General features: G+C 47.9%; 1 protein-coding gene across 9 annotated transcripts in view; it reads right to left on the bottom strand.

The window, feature by feature from the left end:
- GNE (glucosamine (UDP-N-acetyl)-2-epimerase/N-acetylmannosamine kinase) overlaps positions 1 to 18,047 on the bottom strand; it is a 48,925-nt gene extending 30,878 nt beyond the window's left edge. For 2 of the 9 annotated variants that reach the window (XR_014787853.1, XM_084834869.1), the window contains exon 1: positions 17,884 to 18,047. Coding sequence is in view for 2 of the 9 variants with exons in the window: in XM_084834869.1 (XP_084690995.1) it covers positions 17,884 to 17,937 (54 nt within the window). In the remaining 7 variants the exon portion in view is untranslated. Of the gene's footprint in view, positions 1 to 1,321; positions 1,456 to 4,646; positions 5,698 to 5,776; positions 5,885 to 16,967; positions 17,179 to 17,883 lie in introns of those variants that run through there. The other 7 variants (XM_084834870.1, XM_084834877.1, XM_084834879.1 and 4 more) reach the window with 7 other exon arrangements.
- Between the last annotated feature and the right edge of the window lie 945 nt (positions 18,048 to 18,992).

Genomic DNA, 18,992 nt, shown 5'->3' with positions numbered 1-18,992 from the left:
AACTCTAACATATATAAACAGATTTCTTCCCCACTGAATATTTTTGCTTTTTTTAAAATGAATCTTAGAATAGTAGGGTTGGAAGGGGCCTTTAAGACCATGTCAGATACCATGCACTCCGTGCTTCTCCTGCCCTGTATTTGCAGCTAGACAGCCATTTCGGATGTCCAGCCGTGGGAAGGCGGAGCGGGGGAGGAGGCTGCCAAATGACACATTGGATGTGTCATACCGGCATTTCCACCTTCCCCACCCCCAAACACCCTGTTTTGGCCGCTCTGCGCTCCTCTTGTGAGCACGGAGCATGGGGAAGTTCCGCGGTTCCTCCAAGGCAGTGCGGGGGGGGGGGGTCGGTTCCAAGGTCGGTTCCTGGAAACCCACATATCCTATGGCTGTCTAGCTGCTGACTAGTGGCCATAGGATTGCTCCCTCCAGGAAGCAGTTGGAAGACCATTATTGAAGAAAATTTTTTTAGATCCCACCTAGATAATTACTGGTCTATCCCCAATCTTTATTTTTTATGCAAGGTCCTAGGGCATCTCTACACCAACACCTAAAATCCTGCATTTAAAATGGGGCTTTCTGCTTCCATTTTAAATGCAGGATCACAACAACTCTCTTTTCTTCCCTCCCCTCCCCCCTCCTTCTCCCCATATCTGAGTCTTCCATTATCATTCATTGATCTTGCTCCTTGTCTTGCTGTTTTTCCTCTTTTCAAGGAGAGAACTCAGGCGGAACACAATGGAGTAATTTGATAGCTCATTATCTGCGATCTATTTAAAAACGGAACAAAGGGTATTTAGTGCAGGAAACGCCCTGGAGGGTCACGGAATCATATAAAGAGCCCGGAAACTTCTGTGAGGGAGCAATTTCAATTGCAGGATAAAAGCTCCATGAAGAAAGCCCTAGAGTGGGTTGTAGCAACTCAACTCCAGGTTATCTTAGATGAACCTGAGTATTTGGATCCTTTCCAATTAGGGTTCAGGCCAGGTTTTGGTGGCTTTGGTGCATGACCTATGCCTGGAACTAGACAGAAGGAATATATCCCTGTTTGTTTTGCTGAACCTCTCAGTACCATTCAAACCCATTGACCATAGTATTCTTCTGGGATGTTTGGCTGTTATGGGACCTGGAGACACCTTTTTACTGTGATTCTGGTCCTATTTGGCTGAACATTCCCAGATGATGGTGCTGGGGGATGATTGCTCACTCCCTTGGTTTTCCCAGAGATTTATTTTATCCTCTATGCTTTTTAATATCTATATGAAGCCACTGGGAGAGTTCATCTAGGCCTTGGAGGTAGGGATGTACGGAAGTCACTTACCTTTTCAAAGGGTGACATTCGCGGTGGGGGGGGAGGCGCTCTGTCCCTCCCTCTGAAATTCTCTCCGGCCGGCTCCACTCCGCAGAGATGCCGGACGGGGCTGCCCGCAGCCAGACATCCGGCCGCTGGGCAGCCTGCAGGGACAAAAAAAAAAAGGGAACGCAAATGGCGGCCACTGTAGCCACCGCCATTTGCGTCCCTGTATTTTGCCATGATAGGCTACATAAATATTTACGTAGCCTATTACGGCAAAAAAAAACCCAAAACAGCGAATGCAAATGGTGGCGGCTATGGCGGCCGCCATTTGCGTTCCCTTTTTTTTTTGCCGTGATAGGTTACGTAAATATTTACTTAGCCTATTACGGCAAAAAAAAATAAAGGAACGCAAATGGTGGCCGCCATAGCCGCCATTTGCATTCCCTTAGTTTTGCCGTGATAGGCTACGTTAGTATTTACGTAGCCTATCACAGCTTTATGGAAGAAGCGAATGGCGGCTGCCATTCGTAATGCAGCACAGATGGCAGCAGGTAGGTGCTCCGTTCCGGGCCCATTTCGTGAAGTGGGGGGGCGGGGGGCTTCGTTCCGCCATGGATTTCAGAGGGCCGAATGTGCTGGCATTCGGCCTCACTGAGATCTGTGGCAGAATTCTCTGAAATCCCTACTTGGAGGTGGTGTCTCATCAATATGCTGATTATACCTAACGCTTATCTTTCCTTTTCAATGAATGCCAAGGAGACTATGGAAGTTCTGAACCATTGCCTGGATGCACTGATGGATTGCTTGTGGCCTAACAAGTTGAGGTACAATCCACAAAAGACAGAGGTGCTGCTGGTCAATAGACAAACTAGTTCACAACTGGGAGTACAGCCTGTTTTTTACAGGACTGTACTCCCTCTGAAGGATCAGATTTTGAGTTTGGGAGTGCTCCTGGATCTGGCATTGCTCCTGGATGCTCAGGTGACTTTTGTGGACAGGAGTGCTTTTGCCCAGTTTTGGTCAGCTGCACCCCTTCCTTACTGCAACATACTCCAGATGCAGCTGTCCTTGAAGAGTGTTTTGAAACTGCAGCTGTGCAAAATGTGGCAGCTAGATCGCTTGCTGATGCACATTTCAAATGACAACTCTTGATAAAACGGTGAAGAGCAGAGACATCACACTGACAACAAAGGTCCGCATAGTTAAAGCAATGGTATTCCCTGTAGTAACCTATGGCTGCGAGAGCTGGACCATAAGGAAGGCTGAGCAAAGGAAGCGAGAGCTGGACCATAAGGAAGGCTGAGCGAAGGAAGATAGATGCTTTTGAACTGTGGTGCTGGAGGAAAATTCTGAGAGTGCCTTGGACTGCAAGAAGATCACACCAGTCCATACTCCAGGAAATAAAGCCAGACTGCTCACTTGAGGGAAGGATATGAAAGGCAAAACTGAAGTACTTTGGCCACATCATGAGAAGGCAGGAGACCCTGGGGAAGATGCTGATGCTGGGGAAAGTGGAAGGCAAAAGGAAGAGGGGCCAACCAAGGGCAAAGTGGATGGATGATGTTCTGGAGGTGACAGACTCGACCTTGGTGGAGCTGGGGGTGGCGACGGCCGACAGGAAGGTCTGGCGTGGGCTGGTCCATGATGTCACGAAGAGTCGGAAGCGACTGACCAAACAAACAACAATATCAATTTCACTGACTTCCAATTTGATATAGGACCCATGGTGTTGCTGTGTACTTAGCACAGGATATGTGAAAGACTCCCTTCTTGCATATGAACCTGCCCATAGACTGTGATAATTGACTGAGGCCCTGTTGTATGTTCCACCAGCAAGAGGTTTGGTTGGTAGGAATGTGGGACAGGGTCTTTTCTGTGGCAGCTCCTATGTTATGGAATTCCACTAGTCCCATCACTGATGACTTTTAGGCAGCAGTGAAAACATTTTTTCTACCTGGCTCCTAATGGGTTTTAATTTAAGATTAAAGGTTTTTAATTGCTTTGTTTTAAAGCTCTGTTTTAATTCTGTTATTGTTTAAACTGGTTTTAATGTATTTTGTTTTGTAAACTGCTTTGGGGGCCCTTGTTAGAGCTGAAACATGGTACAGGCATGTCTTTATAAAGCAATGAATATCCTGACATTATTCATTTATGACATATAGGGAACAATCCTATGCATGTTTAGACAGAAAAGTCTAAAAGTCAGAAAAAAGCATGACTGGCTGGGGAATACTGGGAGTTGTAAGACTTTTTTCTGTATAAACATGCATAGGATTGCACCCTTAGATGTCTCCCCATAAGCAAAGGTTCTCTGGATGGCTTACAATAAAAAGTTAAATTTAAAAATAAACAAATTAAATAAAAATAAACATTTGTTAAAATAAACAATTAAATAAAGATAAAAAGATATGCAGAAACATTGATTTGTGAATTAAAACAAAACAAAACCACCCCCCTCCTTGAGTTAAGTGTTACTTACAGAACAAGAAGGGAGAGGGAAAGTGGCCTCATCAAGCCTCTAATGGCCATAGGGGCCGGGTGGATTCAGGTTAGGATGGAGATACACCTGGTGAACTGCACCCCCCAATTACACACACACACACACACACACACAAAGAGAGAGAGAGAGAAAGTGTCCAGGATTAACCTTTCAAGGTTATAGAACCTTTGAAGCTAAAAGAGTCCTTGGGTGAGTGTGAGTGCGATGAATTAGGATTGGAGAAAAAAGTAAACACTTGGATTGGGAGCAAGCAGCACTTCCAACAGCAACCAGCAACAAGCTCTAGGCTTGCAGAATACAAGCTTCGCTTGTATTTACAGTGCGTGTGTGTGTGTGTGTGTGTAATACACTGAGGAATAGTTTCATTCATTTCATTTGATTTATTACACTTCTATAATGCCTAATAGCCAAAGCTCTCTGGGTGGTTTACAAAGATTAAACTCTAAAAATACAAAACAGTAATATAAAACCACCTGCATCCAAAAATATAAAACTATTTTGCACAATCAACAATGAAAGTTCCAGGACCCATTACAAATCTTAGATGCTGTCAAAAGCCTGGTAGTAAGGTCTTAACCTGGTGCTGCACAACGTTGGTGCCAAGTGGGCCTCACTCCACTGGTCTGTCCATAGTTTGTATGGCCAGACTAAATTTTCTTTCAGGGAAATACCTTTAAAAATATTTTTAGCGTGCACAAGTATATCCTAGACTTCTTTAGGCTGCAGCACGCCCCCACCCCCCCGTCTCTAAAGGTAAAATCTCTTCCAAAGAGCATCTTCCCCTAGCACACAGGGCCACCAAGCGCCAATGCACCACTTTCCTCCCCCCTCCCCCCCACTGCTGCCTACCTAGACAGCAAGCGTTGCTGAAGGCGTTGGCTTTGCATCCGTTTTATAAAGAGGCACAAATACATCCATTGTGAGATTAAGGGTTAAGGGTTCTTGGTATAAAAGAAGACTGAGAGAAAAAGGGCCATTTTAAGTAACGCTCTGCTCGAGAAGCCAGGACCGGACCGGACCGGACCGGCCTTTTATTTGCAGAGTCCATGCATCAAGCACAGCAGGTAGATAGGAGAGCCTTCGGCCGAGCGCAGCAGGGAAAGGCCGTGCGGAAGCAGCGGTGCTCGACGCGGGCTGCTGCGTGTCCCTGCATGCGTCCGGCTTACCGGGTGCCCGCTACGCCAGAATTCAACACGCAGCCGCAGCGCACATCGTACCGCGCGCACAGCCGGGAGACGGCTGGGCAACCTTCAGCCAGGGGCAGGAAAACGCCTTGCCCGCGTCTGCGCGCTTAACCGGGCGATCGCGAGGTGGGCGACTGCAGGGCTGTGCGAAGCCCCCGGGGGAAAGGCGCGCGCTGCCCGTCCTCCCGCGAGGGCCCGACGAGGCCTGGCTGCGGCTGTGCACGCACGCGGACGGCCCGACGCAGCCCGCCCGGCGGCGCCTCGCTTCCAGACGACGCGCCTCCGCGCTACTCGCGGGGAGCGGCGGCGCGGCGCTGGCGGCTCCTCTCCCCACCCCCGCGAAACATGGGCGCCGCGCCACGTAAGGCGGGCTAACCCGACACGTCTCCCTCTCGCCGCCGCCGCCCCGCTCCGCCCGCCTACCTGCCTTATTCGCCTCCCTCCGGGCTTGCGAGGGGGCTGGCCCGGCGAAGCCTCCTCAGCGGAGGTGCCCGGCGGGTACAAACGTGGCCCACACGGGCCGCCCTCCGTAGGCCGCGCCGGGGGCGCGTGAGGAGCCGGCGGCAGCGTCGCCCCTCGCCGCGCGGCGGCACCTCCCTCCCTCCCGCCGCCGCCGCCGCCGCCTTCTCCTCCTCCTCCTCCGCTAGCGGAGGTCGGAGACGGAGCGGCGCCCGCAAGCGCCCTCAGCCGCTCAGGCGCTTCCCGCTCGCCTCAGCTCAGCGGGGCCTTCTCCCCCCGCGCTCCCCCTCCCCGGCATAGCGGCCGCCTTTCGCGCCTGTGCCGAGTGTGCAGTACCCGAGGGCGGCGGCGACTGGCGGGAATCTCTCCTCCGTCTCTTCCCGGCGTGGCGCAGGGTCGACTCCGGAAAAGCCGCTGCGTGGGCGGGAAGGGGGAGCGGAGAGGGTTCTTCGCGGAGCCACGTCGTGATGTACTGCGAAGGGGGTAGAAAAAGCGCTTGGCCCAAGGCAGTGGAGGCTGGTGGCTCCGATTCCGGTGGGGCCGGGAATCCATTCTGGGTTTCAGTCAGGACCAGCCAGAACTCTAAAGGAGCTATTCAGGGTGCGGAACCTATTTGGGGGATGGGCGTCAGCACCTTGGGTAGCTCCTTCAGAGTTCTGACTGAAACCCAGAATGGAACCACGGCCCCGCCGAAATCGGAGCCACCAGCCTCCACTGGCCCAAAGGGCTGTATCCAATTGATTATTATATCCAGTGTAAGACTTAACTGTGGCTGTTGTTGCTGCTGGTTTTATTGTCGGCTTTTATTGTTGCTTTTATTGCTATTTTTTGTGCTGATGTTTTGTTGTTTTAAATATTTTAACTGTTTTTATGTATTTTATTGCTGTGAGCTGCCTTGGGAGGGCTTGTGCCCTGAAAGGCAGACAAGAATTTTTTAAAAATAAATAAACGCGTAAGTTCCATTGGTTTCAGTGGGCCTGCTCTAAGTAAGACCAACCTTGGATACAACCCAGGAAGCGCCCCGATTTGACCTGAGGCTGCTGCTTCACGTTTTTGTTTAACTGTGCAAACTTATATATGCCTACTCAAAAGTAGTTCTCGTTCAGTTCAACAGGAGCGTACTTACAGGCTAAGCCCTTAAGAGCAGGTAGCCCTGATATTAAATAGACTATTTCAGGGGTAAAAAAGGTAAAGGTGTCCCCAACCAGTCGTGTCCGACTCTAGGGGGTGGTGCTCATCTCCCTTTCTAGGCTGAAGAGCCAGCGCTGTCCAAAGACGCTTCCGTGGTCATGTGGCCGGCATGACAACACCAAGGTGCACGGAACGCTGTTACCTTTCCCACCAAAGCGGTACCTATTTATCTACTTGCAATTTCTTGCTTTCGAACTGCTAGGTTGGCAGAAGCTGGGACTGAAGACAGGAGCTCACTCCGTCACGCATCCCTCGGGTCTCGAACTGCTGGCCTGCCGACCTTCCATGGGAGGTGTGGCTAGTCACCTCGGACAAGTAACCTGCCCCAAAGTCTTGAGTACAAGGCAGAGATAGGGTATTGCCCCAACACACTAATTTGAACCCACAGTTTTCAGAACCAACAGAAACCAGTTTCACAGAAGGCACTCCCCCATCCATTCAGACATAAAAGCACATAATCCCGCTACCCCAAACTCCCAGGTTACACCTAGCTAGCCACCACAGCCCCCAACTAGCTTCCTGTAATAATGGTGCTATGGTTTGAGTGAGATTAAAATGAGATACAGCATATTCTGACTTTTATCAGGGTTGGAAGACATGTTTTACTTTTTGCTCTGGCATATCAGGAATATAGAAGCAGTTGTAAAGTATGGGAGGGTGTGGAGAAGGAACGGTTAGTTGTATGCTTCACAGCAGAATAAATACGCATGCCTGCCAGTGCCCCCCTAAGACCATTAAGTCCAGCATCTAAACTTATCCATCTACACCACTAGATGTAGATACTGTTACAGGAAGTATAGCTATCTTGAAACTGACAAATATAGGGCACATCTGCTAGTCTCTTGAGAAAGGGACTTTTAAAGTAACAATTCTCCTTATCCTCCTTCGATCAGAAGTTCCCCATGCTCTCCGTTTATCTACAAATATGTATAGACTCATGCAGATGTAAATATTCAAAAGTGCTTTAGGGTATAATCCTATGCATGTTTAGACATAAAAACGTCCTACAACTCCCAGCATTCCCCAGCCAGCATGGGGCATTTTAAAATGTGCTTGTATCAGGTTTTTAAAATCGATTAATGGCATTGCAAGAATGTGATTTGCTACCTGTAGGCATGAAATGATAAGTCTTAAAGTCTATACCGGGGTGTCAATCCTCTTTCAGACTGAGGGCCAAATTCGATTTTAGAGAAGCTCTCAGTGCTGGGTAGGACCAAAGGCAAAAGACGCTCATACTGCTAGTAACCAGTGATGTGGAATGGAAAATTTTCCAGTGCTTTATTTTTCCAGGGAATTTCCATTTCATAAGTTCATTAGTCACAATATGAGTAATCAAGGGTCAAGGGGAAGGGGTGGGTCTGGGGAAGCCTGGAGGGCTAGAGTGGGACTGTAGACACAAGATTCAACTCCCCTAATCTATACCATGTGATTTTGCTGAACATATGTTTGGCTCTGGGGTAGTACTGATAAGTGTGACAGCCAGTCCAGTGTAGTAGTCAGAGCATTGGACTGGGACTCAGGAGATCAGGGGTTCTAGTCCCCACACAGTCATGAAACTCATTGAGTGACTTTGGGCCAGTCACTGACTCTCAGCCTAACCTACCTCACAGGACTGTTGTGAGAATAAAATGGAGAGGAGGACCATGGAAGCAACCCTGGGCTCCTTGCAAGAGGAAAAAGTGGGATATAAATGTAATAATAAAGTAAAGTATTTTTCATAAGAAAAAAAGATCCTAAAACATACGGTGAGTTGTTTAGTGTAGACTTGTCTCTCTAGATTTTAGAAAGGAATAGTTCTTGGTAAACTATTAACTCAAAGCATATATGCTTAACAGTAATTCAATAAATTACGCAATTTACACATAGTCAAAAGGTCAGCCAGTAAATTAAAGTACATATGCTCAAACAGCAACTACACCCACTATTATAGCTTGCAAAGGAGCAGTTTCCATGTGAATAGTTTGCTGTAGTCAGGTTATGCTTGCATGCTACATTTTAAACTATGGAGTCATAGGTATCCTGCAAGTGATTGGAGTACATGGATGGTCCCCTGTGAATATGAATAGGTACACTTTGCGTGCCCATTTCTGTTCAACAAAGCGTAGGACAACACGGTTGGCACAGTTTCTGTAGACAAGCTGCCTTCCTAGAAGGCAGCAAACCATTCACAAATAGTTCCTGATACCACCCTAATGGCAGAAAGTGAAGAGGATCTAAAGAACCTCTTGCTGAGGGTGAAAGAGGAGACTGCAAAAGCTGGTTTGAAACTCAACATTAAAAAAACGAAGATCATGGCATCTGGCCCCATCACTTCCTGGCATATGGAAGGGGAAGAAATGGAAGCAGTGACAGATTTTATTTTCTTGGGCTCCAAGATCACCGCAGATGGTGACTGCAGCCATGAAATTAAAAGACGCTTGCTCCTTGGGAGGAAAGCTATGGCAAACCTAGACAGCATAGTAAGAAGCAGAGACATCACCTTGCAGACAAAGGTCCATCTAATCAAAGCTATGGTTTTCCCAGTAGTAACGTATGGCTGTGAGAGCTGGACTATAAGGAAGGCTGAGCGCCGAAGAATTGATGCTTTCGAACTGTGGTGCTGGAGAAGACTCTTACGAGTCCCCTGGACTGCAAGGAGGTCAAATCAGTCAATCCTCAAGGAAATCAACCCTGAGTGCTCATTGGAAGGACAGATACTGAAGCTGAAGCTCAAATATTTTGGCCACCTAATGCGAAGAGAAAACTCTCTGGAAAAGACCCTGATGGTGGGAAAGACTGAAGGCAAAAGGAGAAGGGGACGGCAGAGGATGAGATGGATAGATAGCATCACTGATGCAATGAATATGGACTTGAGCACACTCCGGGAGAGAGCGCAGGACAGGAAGGCCTGGCGTGCTATGGTCCATGGGGTCATGAAGAGTCGGACACGAATGAACAACAACAACAACTTTTCATGTGTTTTCCTTCACGATATTAAACTATCATCTGCAGTCTCAGTGTCTCTGGCCGTCATTGGCTTTTGCTCTCATGTCACAGAGAGGATTGCAACCATAGAGCCAGACACCAACCGCTTAAAGGAAATAGGGAAAAGCTGGACCTCAAAAATCAGATTCTATGCGTAACTTCTGTTGAACAAACCAGTGTACCTCTTGTATTTACTAGTGGCTTTTGCAGGTTGATGGAGATTAGTTGAATGACCTCAGTCTCGTCAGAAACAAACACCCAACGTCGGTGGTTATATATTGATAGTGCTGTCCTATGCACCCCAGGTAACTGTGTATAGGATTGCAGCCTAAGAAGAGAATCACATGTGAATATGGCAACTCAGATATAATCTATAAAATCTGCCCAAAGTGTACTCTGCCCAGCAATACAAAATTTTGCCATGCTAGAGCAATTTGCCCAAATTATGGCCAAGCTACTACTTATGCCAGGAGATCTGTGACTGATCTAATGGCCTTGTTTGTTGTTGTTTTGTTGCTAAATGCAGCCTTGAGGAGGTGGTGTTGCTAATTTGAATGGGGAAGCAGTGTGTGGGTGGGGAGGAGGGACTTAATCCAACCCAGTTTTAAATTGCCCCTCCCACAACCTTCTATTTGCTCCAGGGGCGGGGGGTGGAGTGGTGGCCGGGGATTATGTAATATGCCCTGTGAACATTTTGTTAACCTTTGCCTAATTTTTCAAATTCCGAGTGGAGCCCCAAATGCTGGCTGCATGTATAAATGCAATGAAACATTAATCAATTTCCTGAGAAATGACATTTTCTTTCCCTACACCCTCGCTGCCTCACATCACTAAAAGTTTGGGCACATTGTTCATATGGCTTCAGCCTCAGATTACACAGGTTGGGTACACTTTCAATTATACAATGAGCTGGCAAAAGTATTTTAAGACAAATGGATAAGGTTAATGGGCAGAATCCAACTGCATGTGTGATGAGACTTTCTGTTCCTCCCCTCCCCTTTGTGCCCTCCCCAAATTTGCTTGGTGTGTGTGTGTGTGTGTGTGTCTGTCCCTCAACCCTCTGAACCAGATTTTGAGGGTGCATAGGGGGCTGCAAGGGATGCAATCACCCCCCCCTTCCTGGCTCCACTGAGGGAAGCCATTATGTCAGCAGGATGAGCTAATTGGATTCCACCCAGTGTTTACTCTTGTTTCAGGGTTATTCATATGCAGGGGCAGCCCACCCATACATAGGCAAACTAGGTGGTTGCCTAGGGCACCAAGTTAAGTGGCGTGGGAAGGGTGGGAAAACAAATTTTTTAAAAAAGAAAAAATAGTCTCTATTTTATCTGATGTCAGAAACATTGGTTGGACAGATGGAAAAACTGAATAATTATGACTCTGTTTAAATAAATACAGACAAAAAACATTAAACAAAAAATAGGAGAAAAATATTTCCTAGTTTACCAAAAGCCTCAGCCTAGATCGGCCCTTGGGGTTTGGGGGTGGGGCGCTGATTACATGGTTTACCTAGGGTGACAGTTGCTGGCTACCCTGTTCATATGGGATTTATTTATTTTTTGGTGTCGAAAGCATTAAATGCATTGGCCTGCCGACTACATAAAAACCTCCACGTAACTGGGATTTGGGAGTAGGACTTTTAGATCAGAGAGCATGACTTCCAGGTAGGCTTGATCTCTGACACCTTTCTTGAGAAGAGAGTCATCCAGAAATCAAGTTCTTGAAAACCCTATGCAAGGTCCCATTGACCTCACTGCCTTTGATTTCAGTCTTAAGGACATCCCTAGCACTTAGATTCCTACCTGGCAAGTTCCCTCCCCAAACTACTTCATTTCAGAAGAATTGTTTCAGCAAATGTCACTTTCTGTTCACTAAATCACAGGCTTAGGAGAACTGGTGGAACAAGAAATACAGATAATATACACTGTAGAAGTGAACCCTACTCTGATTTTAAAATGTTGCACCTGCTGCCTAGAATCTTGCTGCCATGGATTCCGTGTTTTACAAAGTGTTTTACCCTTAAAACAACTGAATCTACACATAGCAGTTATACCGTTATTATACCGTTACCATAACTATTGGTACACATGACACCAATGGGCACCAATATTTATGATAATGGTATAACTGCTGTGTGTAGATTCAGCCTTATACACTCTCATGTAGCCAATAAGGAAATGGAAATATTTCAGGCAGGGTGGGTAAACTTTTGGGGGTGAGGGCCACATTCCCATGTAGGAAAGTGATTGGAGGCCGCATACTGCTGATGATAGGTGAGGCCAAGACTGTTCAGGCCCAAAGCAAAGACTGGGTGGGGACACTCCTTTTCTCTTTCTCTCACCTTCATTTATCTGTCTTCCATTCATTCACTCATCCCCCCCCCCACACACACACCAGCAGTGTTAATGTAGCCAAGAAGCAGCATGAAAACAACAATTCAGGCTGCACTGGGATCGCTGGGGTCAGGGTGGGGTTAAAGCTGACAGCGCAGCTATCACGATCGGATCGCTGTCTCTGTACTGCTAACAGCAGTGCCAGGACAGTGATCTTTACCCTGCCCCCACCCCAGCTGATGGCTGATCAGCTGGGCAGCAGGGGGAAATGGGCAAGGCTCCCTGGGACTCTGAGGACTACAGGCTGCGCACCTGTGATTTAAGGGTAAGTTTCATGCACTGGGCAGAAGCAAACTTGGGTATGCATTCAACAGAAAGCTGTAGCCAAACGTGACTTCCCGTCCAGTGTACCCAGTGTACACCTGATACATTTGTTGTGCTGATTTTTGTATTCACATTTTTACATAGGTTATGTACACTTAGAACAACTAAAAATGTAATGTCGTGGAATTGAATCAACCCAGCATGGGAACTCCAAGACCTTAAGTGGCAGCACAAGACAAAAATTACTCTAGGGCAAAGGAAAGCAGAAGTGGATTCTAAGAGAGAAGGAATTCTGTCTTATATGCAAAAGTTTGTGTGTGTGTGTGTGTGTGTGCGTGTGTGCGCGCGCATGTGTGTGTGTGTGTGTGTGTGTGGTGTCACTGAAATTGTTTGTACTGAAGCTTAACTCCAGTTTTTGCTGCCCACCAGCACCCACCAGTGCTACTGGCAGCCCATCACCAGTAGAAGGCAAAAGGGAACAAATCATTTAGTTTTTTGGCAGAGGCACTTGCTGCCTCTCTATCCCCCCCCCCCATCACCACATTACTTATGGAACCAAGGCCCTTGCAGTGCTGTCCTATTCAGAAATTAGCCCCATTGAGCTCAATGGGGTTTAGAATTGCATTGTGACTCCCGCCCAAACAAACAAACATGGCTATCGCAGATCTTCCACTTGCATCAACATTCTACATTTGTTGCTTTTACACATCACAAGTACATGTGCAATTTGTTCTCATTTAATCAGCACATGCCAGTTGCAATACAGCAGATTCTGAAACTTGGGCACAAAATTATCATAGAATCATAGAATAGTAGAGTTGGAAGGGGCCTACAAGGCCATCGAGTCCAACCCCCTGCTCAATGCAGGAATCCAAGTCAGAGCATCCCTGACAAATGGCTGTCCAGCCTCGTCTTGAAGGCCTCCAGTGTGGGAGAGTCCACCGCCTCCCCAGGTAATTGGCTCCATTGTCGTATTGCTCTTACAGTCAGGAAGTTTTTCCTGATGTTCAGCCGGAATCTGGCTTCCTGTAACTTGAGCCCATTATTCCGTGTCCTGCACTCTGCGATGAGTCATCCCAGAGTTAGTCATCCTGCTGCCCAGCTTAACACCTTGATCCAAAACAAATTAGTGGACCTTACTTTCAATGTACTGTATCTGTGTAGGTCTGTTCTCCTGCCCTCATGTCAATTATAATGTGTCCCTAGCGAGCAAGAGGGATCAGGAGATCACCTCATGCAGCCTATTTGCCCCATGACCATCATACCAATCACTTCCCCAAGCAATCCCCTCTATTAGGTTGATCATTTCAACTATGTTGATTTTTTTTTAAAAATCAAGTTATGTTCAGAAGAACAGTTTAGTTTAACTGATGCAATTCAACCTTAACACTCCAGCTCCTATAATATTCACACAGAGGGCTGTTTCGTACATACATGTACATTACATGGTTATTCAGTACTTGGATGACCCTCACCTGAATGTGTGAACTGACTCCACTGGAAAGTGTTGTGTTTGAGCTGATGTCAAACAATATGCCATTTCTAGACATAGGAAGTAGTCAATGATAGTTCAGGTACTTGACAGCCAATGAGTGATGGCTGTGAGGGCTAGCTGTATTGCCCTTTAGGTCCTTATAGCACTAATTCTGTACTGCTCGAATTGAGAAAGGACAGAACAGGAGTAAGGGCTCATCTTTAAAAAGCTGTAGCAGGGGCATTGTTAGAAAAAGGCCCACCTGGGCATGGGCCCGGATCTGTTGAGCTGTCCTAACTGCCATTTTTTTTTACATTTTCCCATTGACTTACATTGGAAAACAGAAATGGCCATAACGTTTTTAGTTTGTAGGCTAAATGCATTACATTTGGAGACCTGGTAGCCCCCATGGATCTGATTAAACCTGCCCAATTTCAGGCAGTTCAGTCCACTGGCTTTTGTGCTAGTCATAGGTAAACTTTGCTTTTTTCAAGAAAATCTGTCAAAGCAAAGAGCAATATTTTTTTTGTTCTTCCACATACATGCATGGAATTTGGGGACCTCACAGACTCCATGGAGATGATTGAACCTGCCAAATTGCAGGCAGTTAGGTCCAGTGAATTTTGTTCTACTCACAGGTAAAACTTGCTTTTCCCCAGAAAATCTGTCAAAGCAAAGAGCTATAATTTGTTTGTGCTTCCACATAAGTTCATGGAATTTGGGGACCTGGCAGCCCCTAGGGAGCTGACTGAGCCTGCCAAATTTCAGAAAGTTCGATCCAGTGACTTTTGTGCTAGCCACGCATAAAGTTTCCTTTTCTCAAAGGCTGAAACAAAATGTAAAAAACTGTCAAGCCACACAGGGGATTAGAGATCCTAATCAGAAGGGGTTTAAGGTGACCATTAGGAGGTCGCTATCCCTAATCTCTGGTGTAGGGGTTTTTTTTGAGGTGCAAAAAACTTCTCTCCCACTTCTTTTCTGCTCTTACATGCCCACTGTTGGGTGCTTGCTTGCAATGAAATTTTGAAGAGGGAGAAGGAAGGGAAGAAAGAGCTCCATGTGAAATACTCGTATTTCACACAGCATCTGATTTTACTGCCCTGAACTGGAACCTTTGGCTTCTGCAGAAGTTTAGTAGCTTCAGTACAGCAAAGGATCCAATCAGCCTCCACAAACTTCTTTCTCCCCCTCCACTTTAATTTCTCCTAAATAGCTGTAGGACTCAAATTATTGGAAGGGGAAACAAATCACTCCCTCCCCCAAACTGGAGAACTCCCCTTCCATATGAACTGCTGCACCTATCCTTCTGGAACGGTGTTTCTTACTTAGGGACAACTCTAGGCTGTCTGTAATTTTCAGATCAACAGTCCACAAGGAACATAGGGAGATAAGTATGACCTCTTTTGGAGACCTCAAAATGTCAAGGCCACCCTTGCACGAAAACCCTTGTGGCAGTCATTCTGAAATTTGGCAGACATGATCTCCTCTGATGGGGCAATGAATCCTGAAATTTTTATCCAATTCTTCCAAGTAATAAAAATGTTATTGGCAGTTCCCTTTAAAGAAAAATCAAAATATAAACCCTGCACCTATTTTTTGACTTTGGGCAAGTGTAATCCCCTTCTAGGGGGCTACTATAACTGAAATGATCATCCAGTTCTGACCATGAGAAAAAAATTGCAGTTTTTTTTTCTAATTCCCCATGGTAGTCAACAGGAAGCATAAAGACTCATTTTTCCATACTTTGACTGAGATTTGGTGCTGAGCTGAAGTGGACTGACTACAAATTGGCCTGAACAGAAGCAGGATGTTTTCCAAAACGCTGAATTGGGGTCTGAGTTGAAGTGAGGTGGGGGGTCAGTCACCCTTCGTATGTATGTATGTATGTATGTATGTAATCTATACACACACGCAAGCACACCACATGCACACACTACACATACACACACACACACACACACACACACACACATATATATTAGAGGTGTGCATAGACTCAGTTATATGGGGTGGGGCCATCTGGGCAACCTCAGAGGGCAGGATTGGGACCCCCGGAGGACTGGATTGGGACCCCCAAGAGCCAGACTGGGCCTGAGGTTCTGCCACAGGGGCTGGTGGTGATAGGGAGCATTATTCCTATGAAAGACCGTCAAGGTAGATCTTTGTCTCTGTGCTGCAGCACTGTTGCTGGTTGTGTTGCTGCCCTATTTTATTGCGTAACATTGTCATTGTGGGAGGGGGGGCGCAAGCAGATCAAATTGATCCCAACAGGTGCATATTGCAAGGACTCCTGGGCATGCAGTGTACATCCCATTACATTCCTGTGAGCTGGAGATATTCCTCCCATTCTTCTGGGTTTGGCCCTTTAAGGAAGCAGCCCCAACTCACAGGTCCTTGCAATGTGCCTATCCCCTCTCCCTGCACACATTCCACCCATCACAATGACTGGCATTTTATTCATTTTAAATAAACAATATTAATTGTTTATTTAAATATTCATCCTTTGAAGGTGGTCCTTCTTACACATGTGTAGTTTTACAGACTTGGGCTGGACTCAATGCCATCAACGATGCACATTATTTCTGAGCAGAGGTGAAAGAGCTTTAGAGGAAATATCTTGTAATGCCAGCTTCCGGTGAGCACATGGTGACTCGGAGAAAGAGCAGAGGGGTGGAAAATCCTGCTCCCCCAGCCACACATTTACCCCCGCCCCAAATCTGAAAAGTGCTAAAGACTCCAACCCTACACAGATTTCAGAGGAGCTTTCTTCTAAGACAAGTCAGTGGAACAGACTTCTGAGTAACTAGACATAGGGCTGGGCTGTATGACATCAAACGTGCACATTATTTCCCAGCAGAGGTGAAAGACTTCAGAGGAAACATCTTGTAATAAATTAACAAGCATTTTCCCCAGAGCTTCCTGCTTCCCAAGTCTAAAAACGCGTATCATGTCCTAGTCCCCAACTAGGAGATTTTGGCCCCAGATAAATGCAAACGAACTGCCACAGAAAACTCCGACTTTTCTGGTTCGATCCAAGATATATCTACGCAGCAGTGGTGCCATCATGGTAGGACTTTGGGGCAGAAATCCAGCCCTGCCCCAGGAGAATGAGGGAGGACCCCCTCAAGTGCAGCAGAGCTGGCTTACCACTGTTTGAAGCCAAGAGAAGTGAAGTGAATGCACATCACCATCTAAAGAGTGAGCCCTGTAAGAAGACCCTTAAGTCCAGAGACTAACTCACCTAACGCCACAGTTGCCATTCAGAACCAAGTCCCATTGAATTCAATGGGGCTTCCTCCCAGGTCAGCGGGTATAGAACTGCAGCCTTCAAAAACTAGAGTCACCCAAGAATGGTCTAGGATTCAGCAGCTGATGCTGACGCGAAGTAAGCACGCGCGGACCCAGTCAGTGCCTGGCTGGGAAGTCAATAGGCGCCCGTTTGAACGTCTTCCGCGAAGAGGAGCGCGCCAGTTCCCGAGGTAGGTTCGATTTGCCTTACAGCTCACCCCTGGCGTCTGTTTTCAGCGCCCTCGTAAGGAGATGAAAGTGCTCCTGAGCAGATGTAGAGTGCATTTCCTCTACCGCTGAAAAACCACCTGGCTTGGGCGCGTGGAGAAAGAGCTGAGATGCTGCCAGACCAGACTTGAGCCGCGGCATCTCTCTTGTCTAGAAATTAGCTAACTGAATCATAACATTTCTCTGCCGCTGCCGCTGCTGCTGTCTGAAAACGGGCCCGTCTCCCCTCGCATGAATGAAGATCGGGGCATTCCGCGCCAAACGGAGCGCTCTCAGGTCATTGTGTGTGTGTGTGTGTGTGTGTGGATGGGGACCCGGGAGGGCGGCGGGATGGAGGGGAGCGGCGGCGGACCTTTCCCCCTTTCTTGTATTTCTAACCATCCTGTTCCAGGCAGGCCAATTGGAAGGGCTCTCGATCGCGGTGAAGACCCCCGCACGGGTGGGCGCAGCACGAACGGCCAGGGGAGGATCAAAGCCAGCGGCACCGGCACGCCGCGCGAACCCGACGCCACGCCGTGGCAACGAATGCCGCCGCTGGCCTTTCGCGGGTCTCAGCCCCGCTCCCCAGCGCCCTCCTGCCGCGTCCCCGCCCTCCTTGCAGTTCCAGAAACAAAAGGCTTCTCCCCCGAGATCTCGCTTACGTGAGGGCAGCGAGGGCTCCGCGGCTCTCGGCTCAGACGCACCTTGCTGCCCATCCCGCCGAGCCGGCCTTTGCGCCTCCTCCTCTGCCTTAAGGAGCAGAACAACTATTTGCTCCTCGCGGTGCACGCTTTGATGGGCACCGGGGTGCCACATTCTCCACGCTAAGCCCTGCCCCCCGGAAAATCATTTTCTCAGAGAGAGGGAGAGGGAGGGAGGGAGAGAGAGTGCAGACCCATTCATGTGGCCTTTCGCAGCCACGAGGATGCGTCTGTTTTCCGGACGGAAAAACAGAACCTGGTATTACTCTTCGAATAAAAGCGCGTGTCCTAGCAGTCTCCCCCTTCGAATTGCGTCTGAATCCTCACACAGCATTTCCCAACCCTCATCTTCAGATGCGTGGCTCGGCTTAGCACCAGGGCCAGCAGTGCAAGGGTAGGCATCCTTGGGCATCTGCCCAGGGCCCGCACCCCGGCGGGGGCCCACTGACGAGACACACACACCCCGACGCTGCTGGTCTTCTGCACAACTGCGGCCTGCTCATTCACCTGCCTCTCACCTGGTCCAGACAAGTATGGTGGAGGAGCAGGAGATGCCACGGCCCCCTGCCTGCGAAGGAGGCATTGAGCAGGGGGTTGGACTCGAGGGCCTTGTAGGCCCCTTCCAACCCTACTATTCTATGATTCTAAGTAAGCGGTGTCAATGATGAGAAAGAGGATGAGGCACAAGAGCAGCTGGTGGCAATGACAGTGAGAAGGTAGGCTCACTGAGGGAGGGGCCCACTGGGGGTGACTTACCCAAGGGCACTCCGAAAACCTGGAGCTGGCCCTGATTAGCACAGCAAAGCACTTTGTGAGTGTAATAACAGCGCTTTACATAATACAAGCCATAGAAGAAATCTGAAATATGGGGGATTGTTATTATGACCCACATATATCAGAGGGGTGGTGTGTGTGCGTGTGCGCGTGTGTGCGCACGCTATTGCCACATAGTTCAGGGCAGAAGCAAGAATCGAATGCAAAACCTCCTCAGAGATTGGCTTACAGTGCAACTATGCACCTTGCAGGGCGGCGGCAGCACTGTTTGCTATTCAGCCTCAGGCAACAAAATG

The sequence above is a fragment of the Heloderma suspectum genome, chromosome 2 (genome assembly GCF_057233095.1).
Source record: "Heloderma suspectum isolate Gila_16-S chromosome 2, 16-S_ref, whole genome shotgun sequence".
NCBI lineage: Eukaryota > Metazoa > Chordata > Lepidosauria > Squamata > Helodermatidae > Heloderma > Heloderma suspectum.
This window is presented reverse-complemented; position numbering and strand designations above follow the sequence as displayed.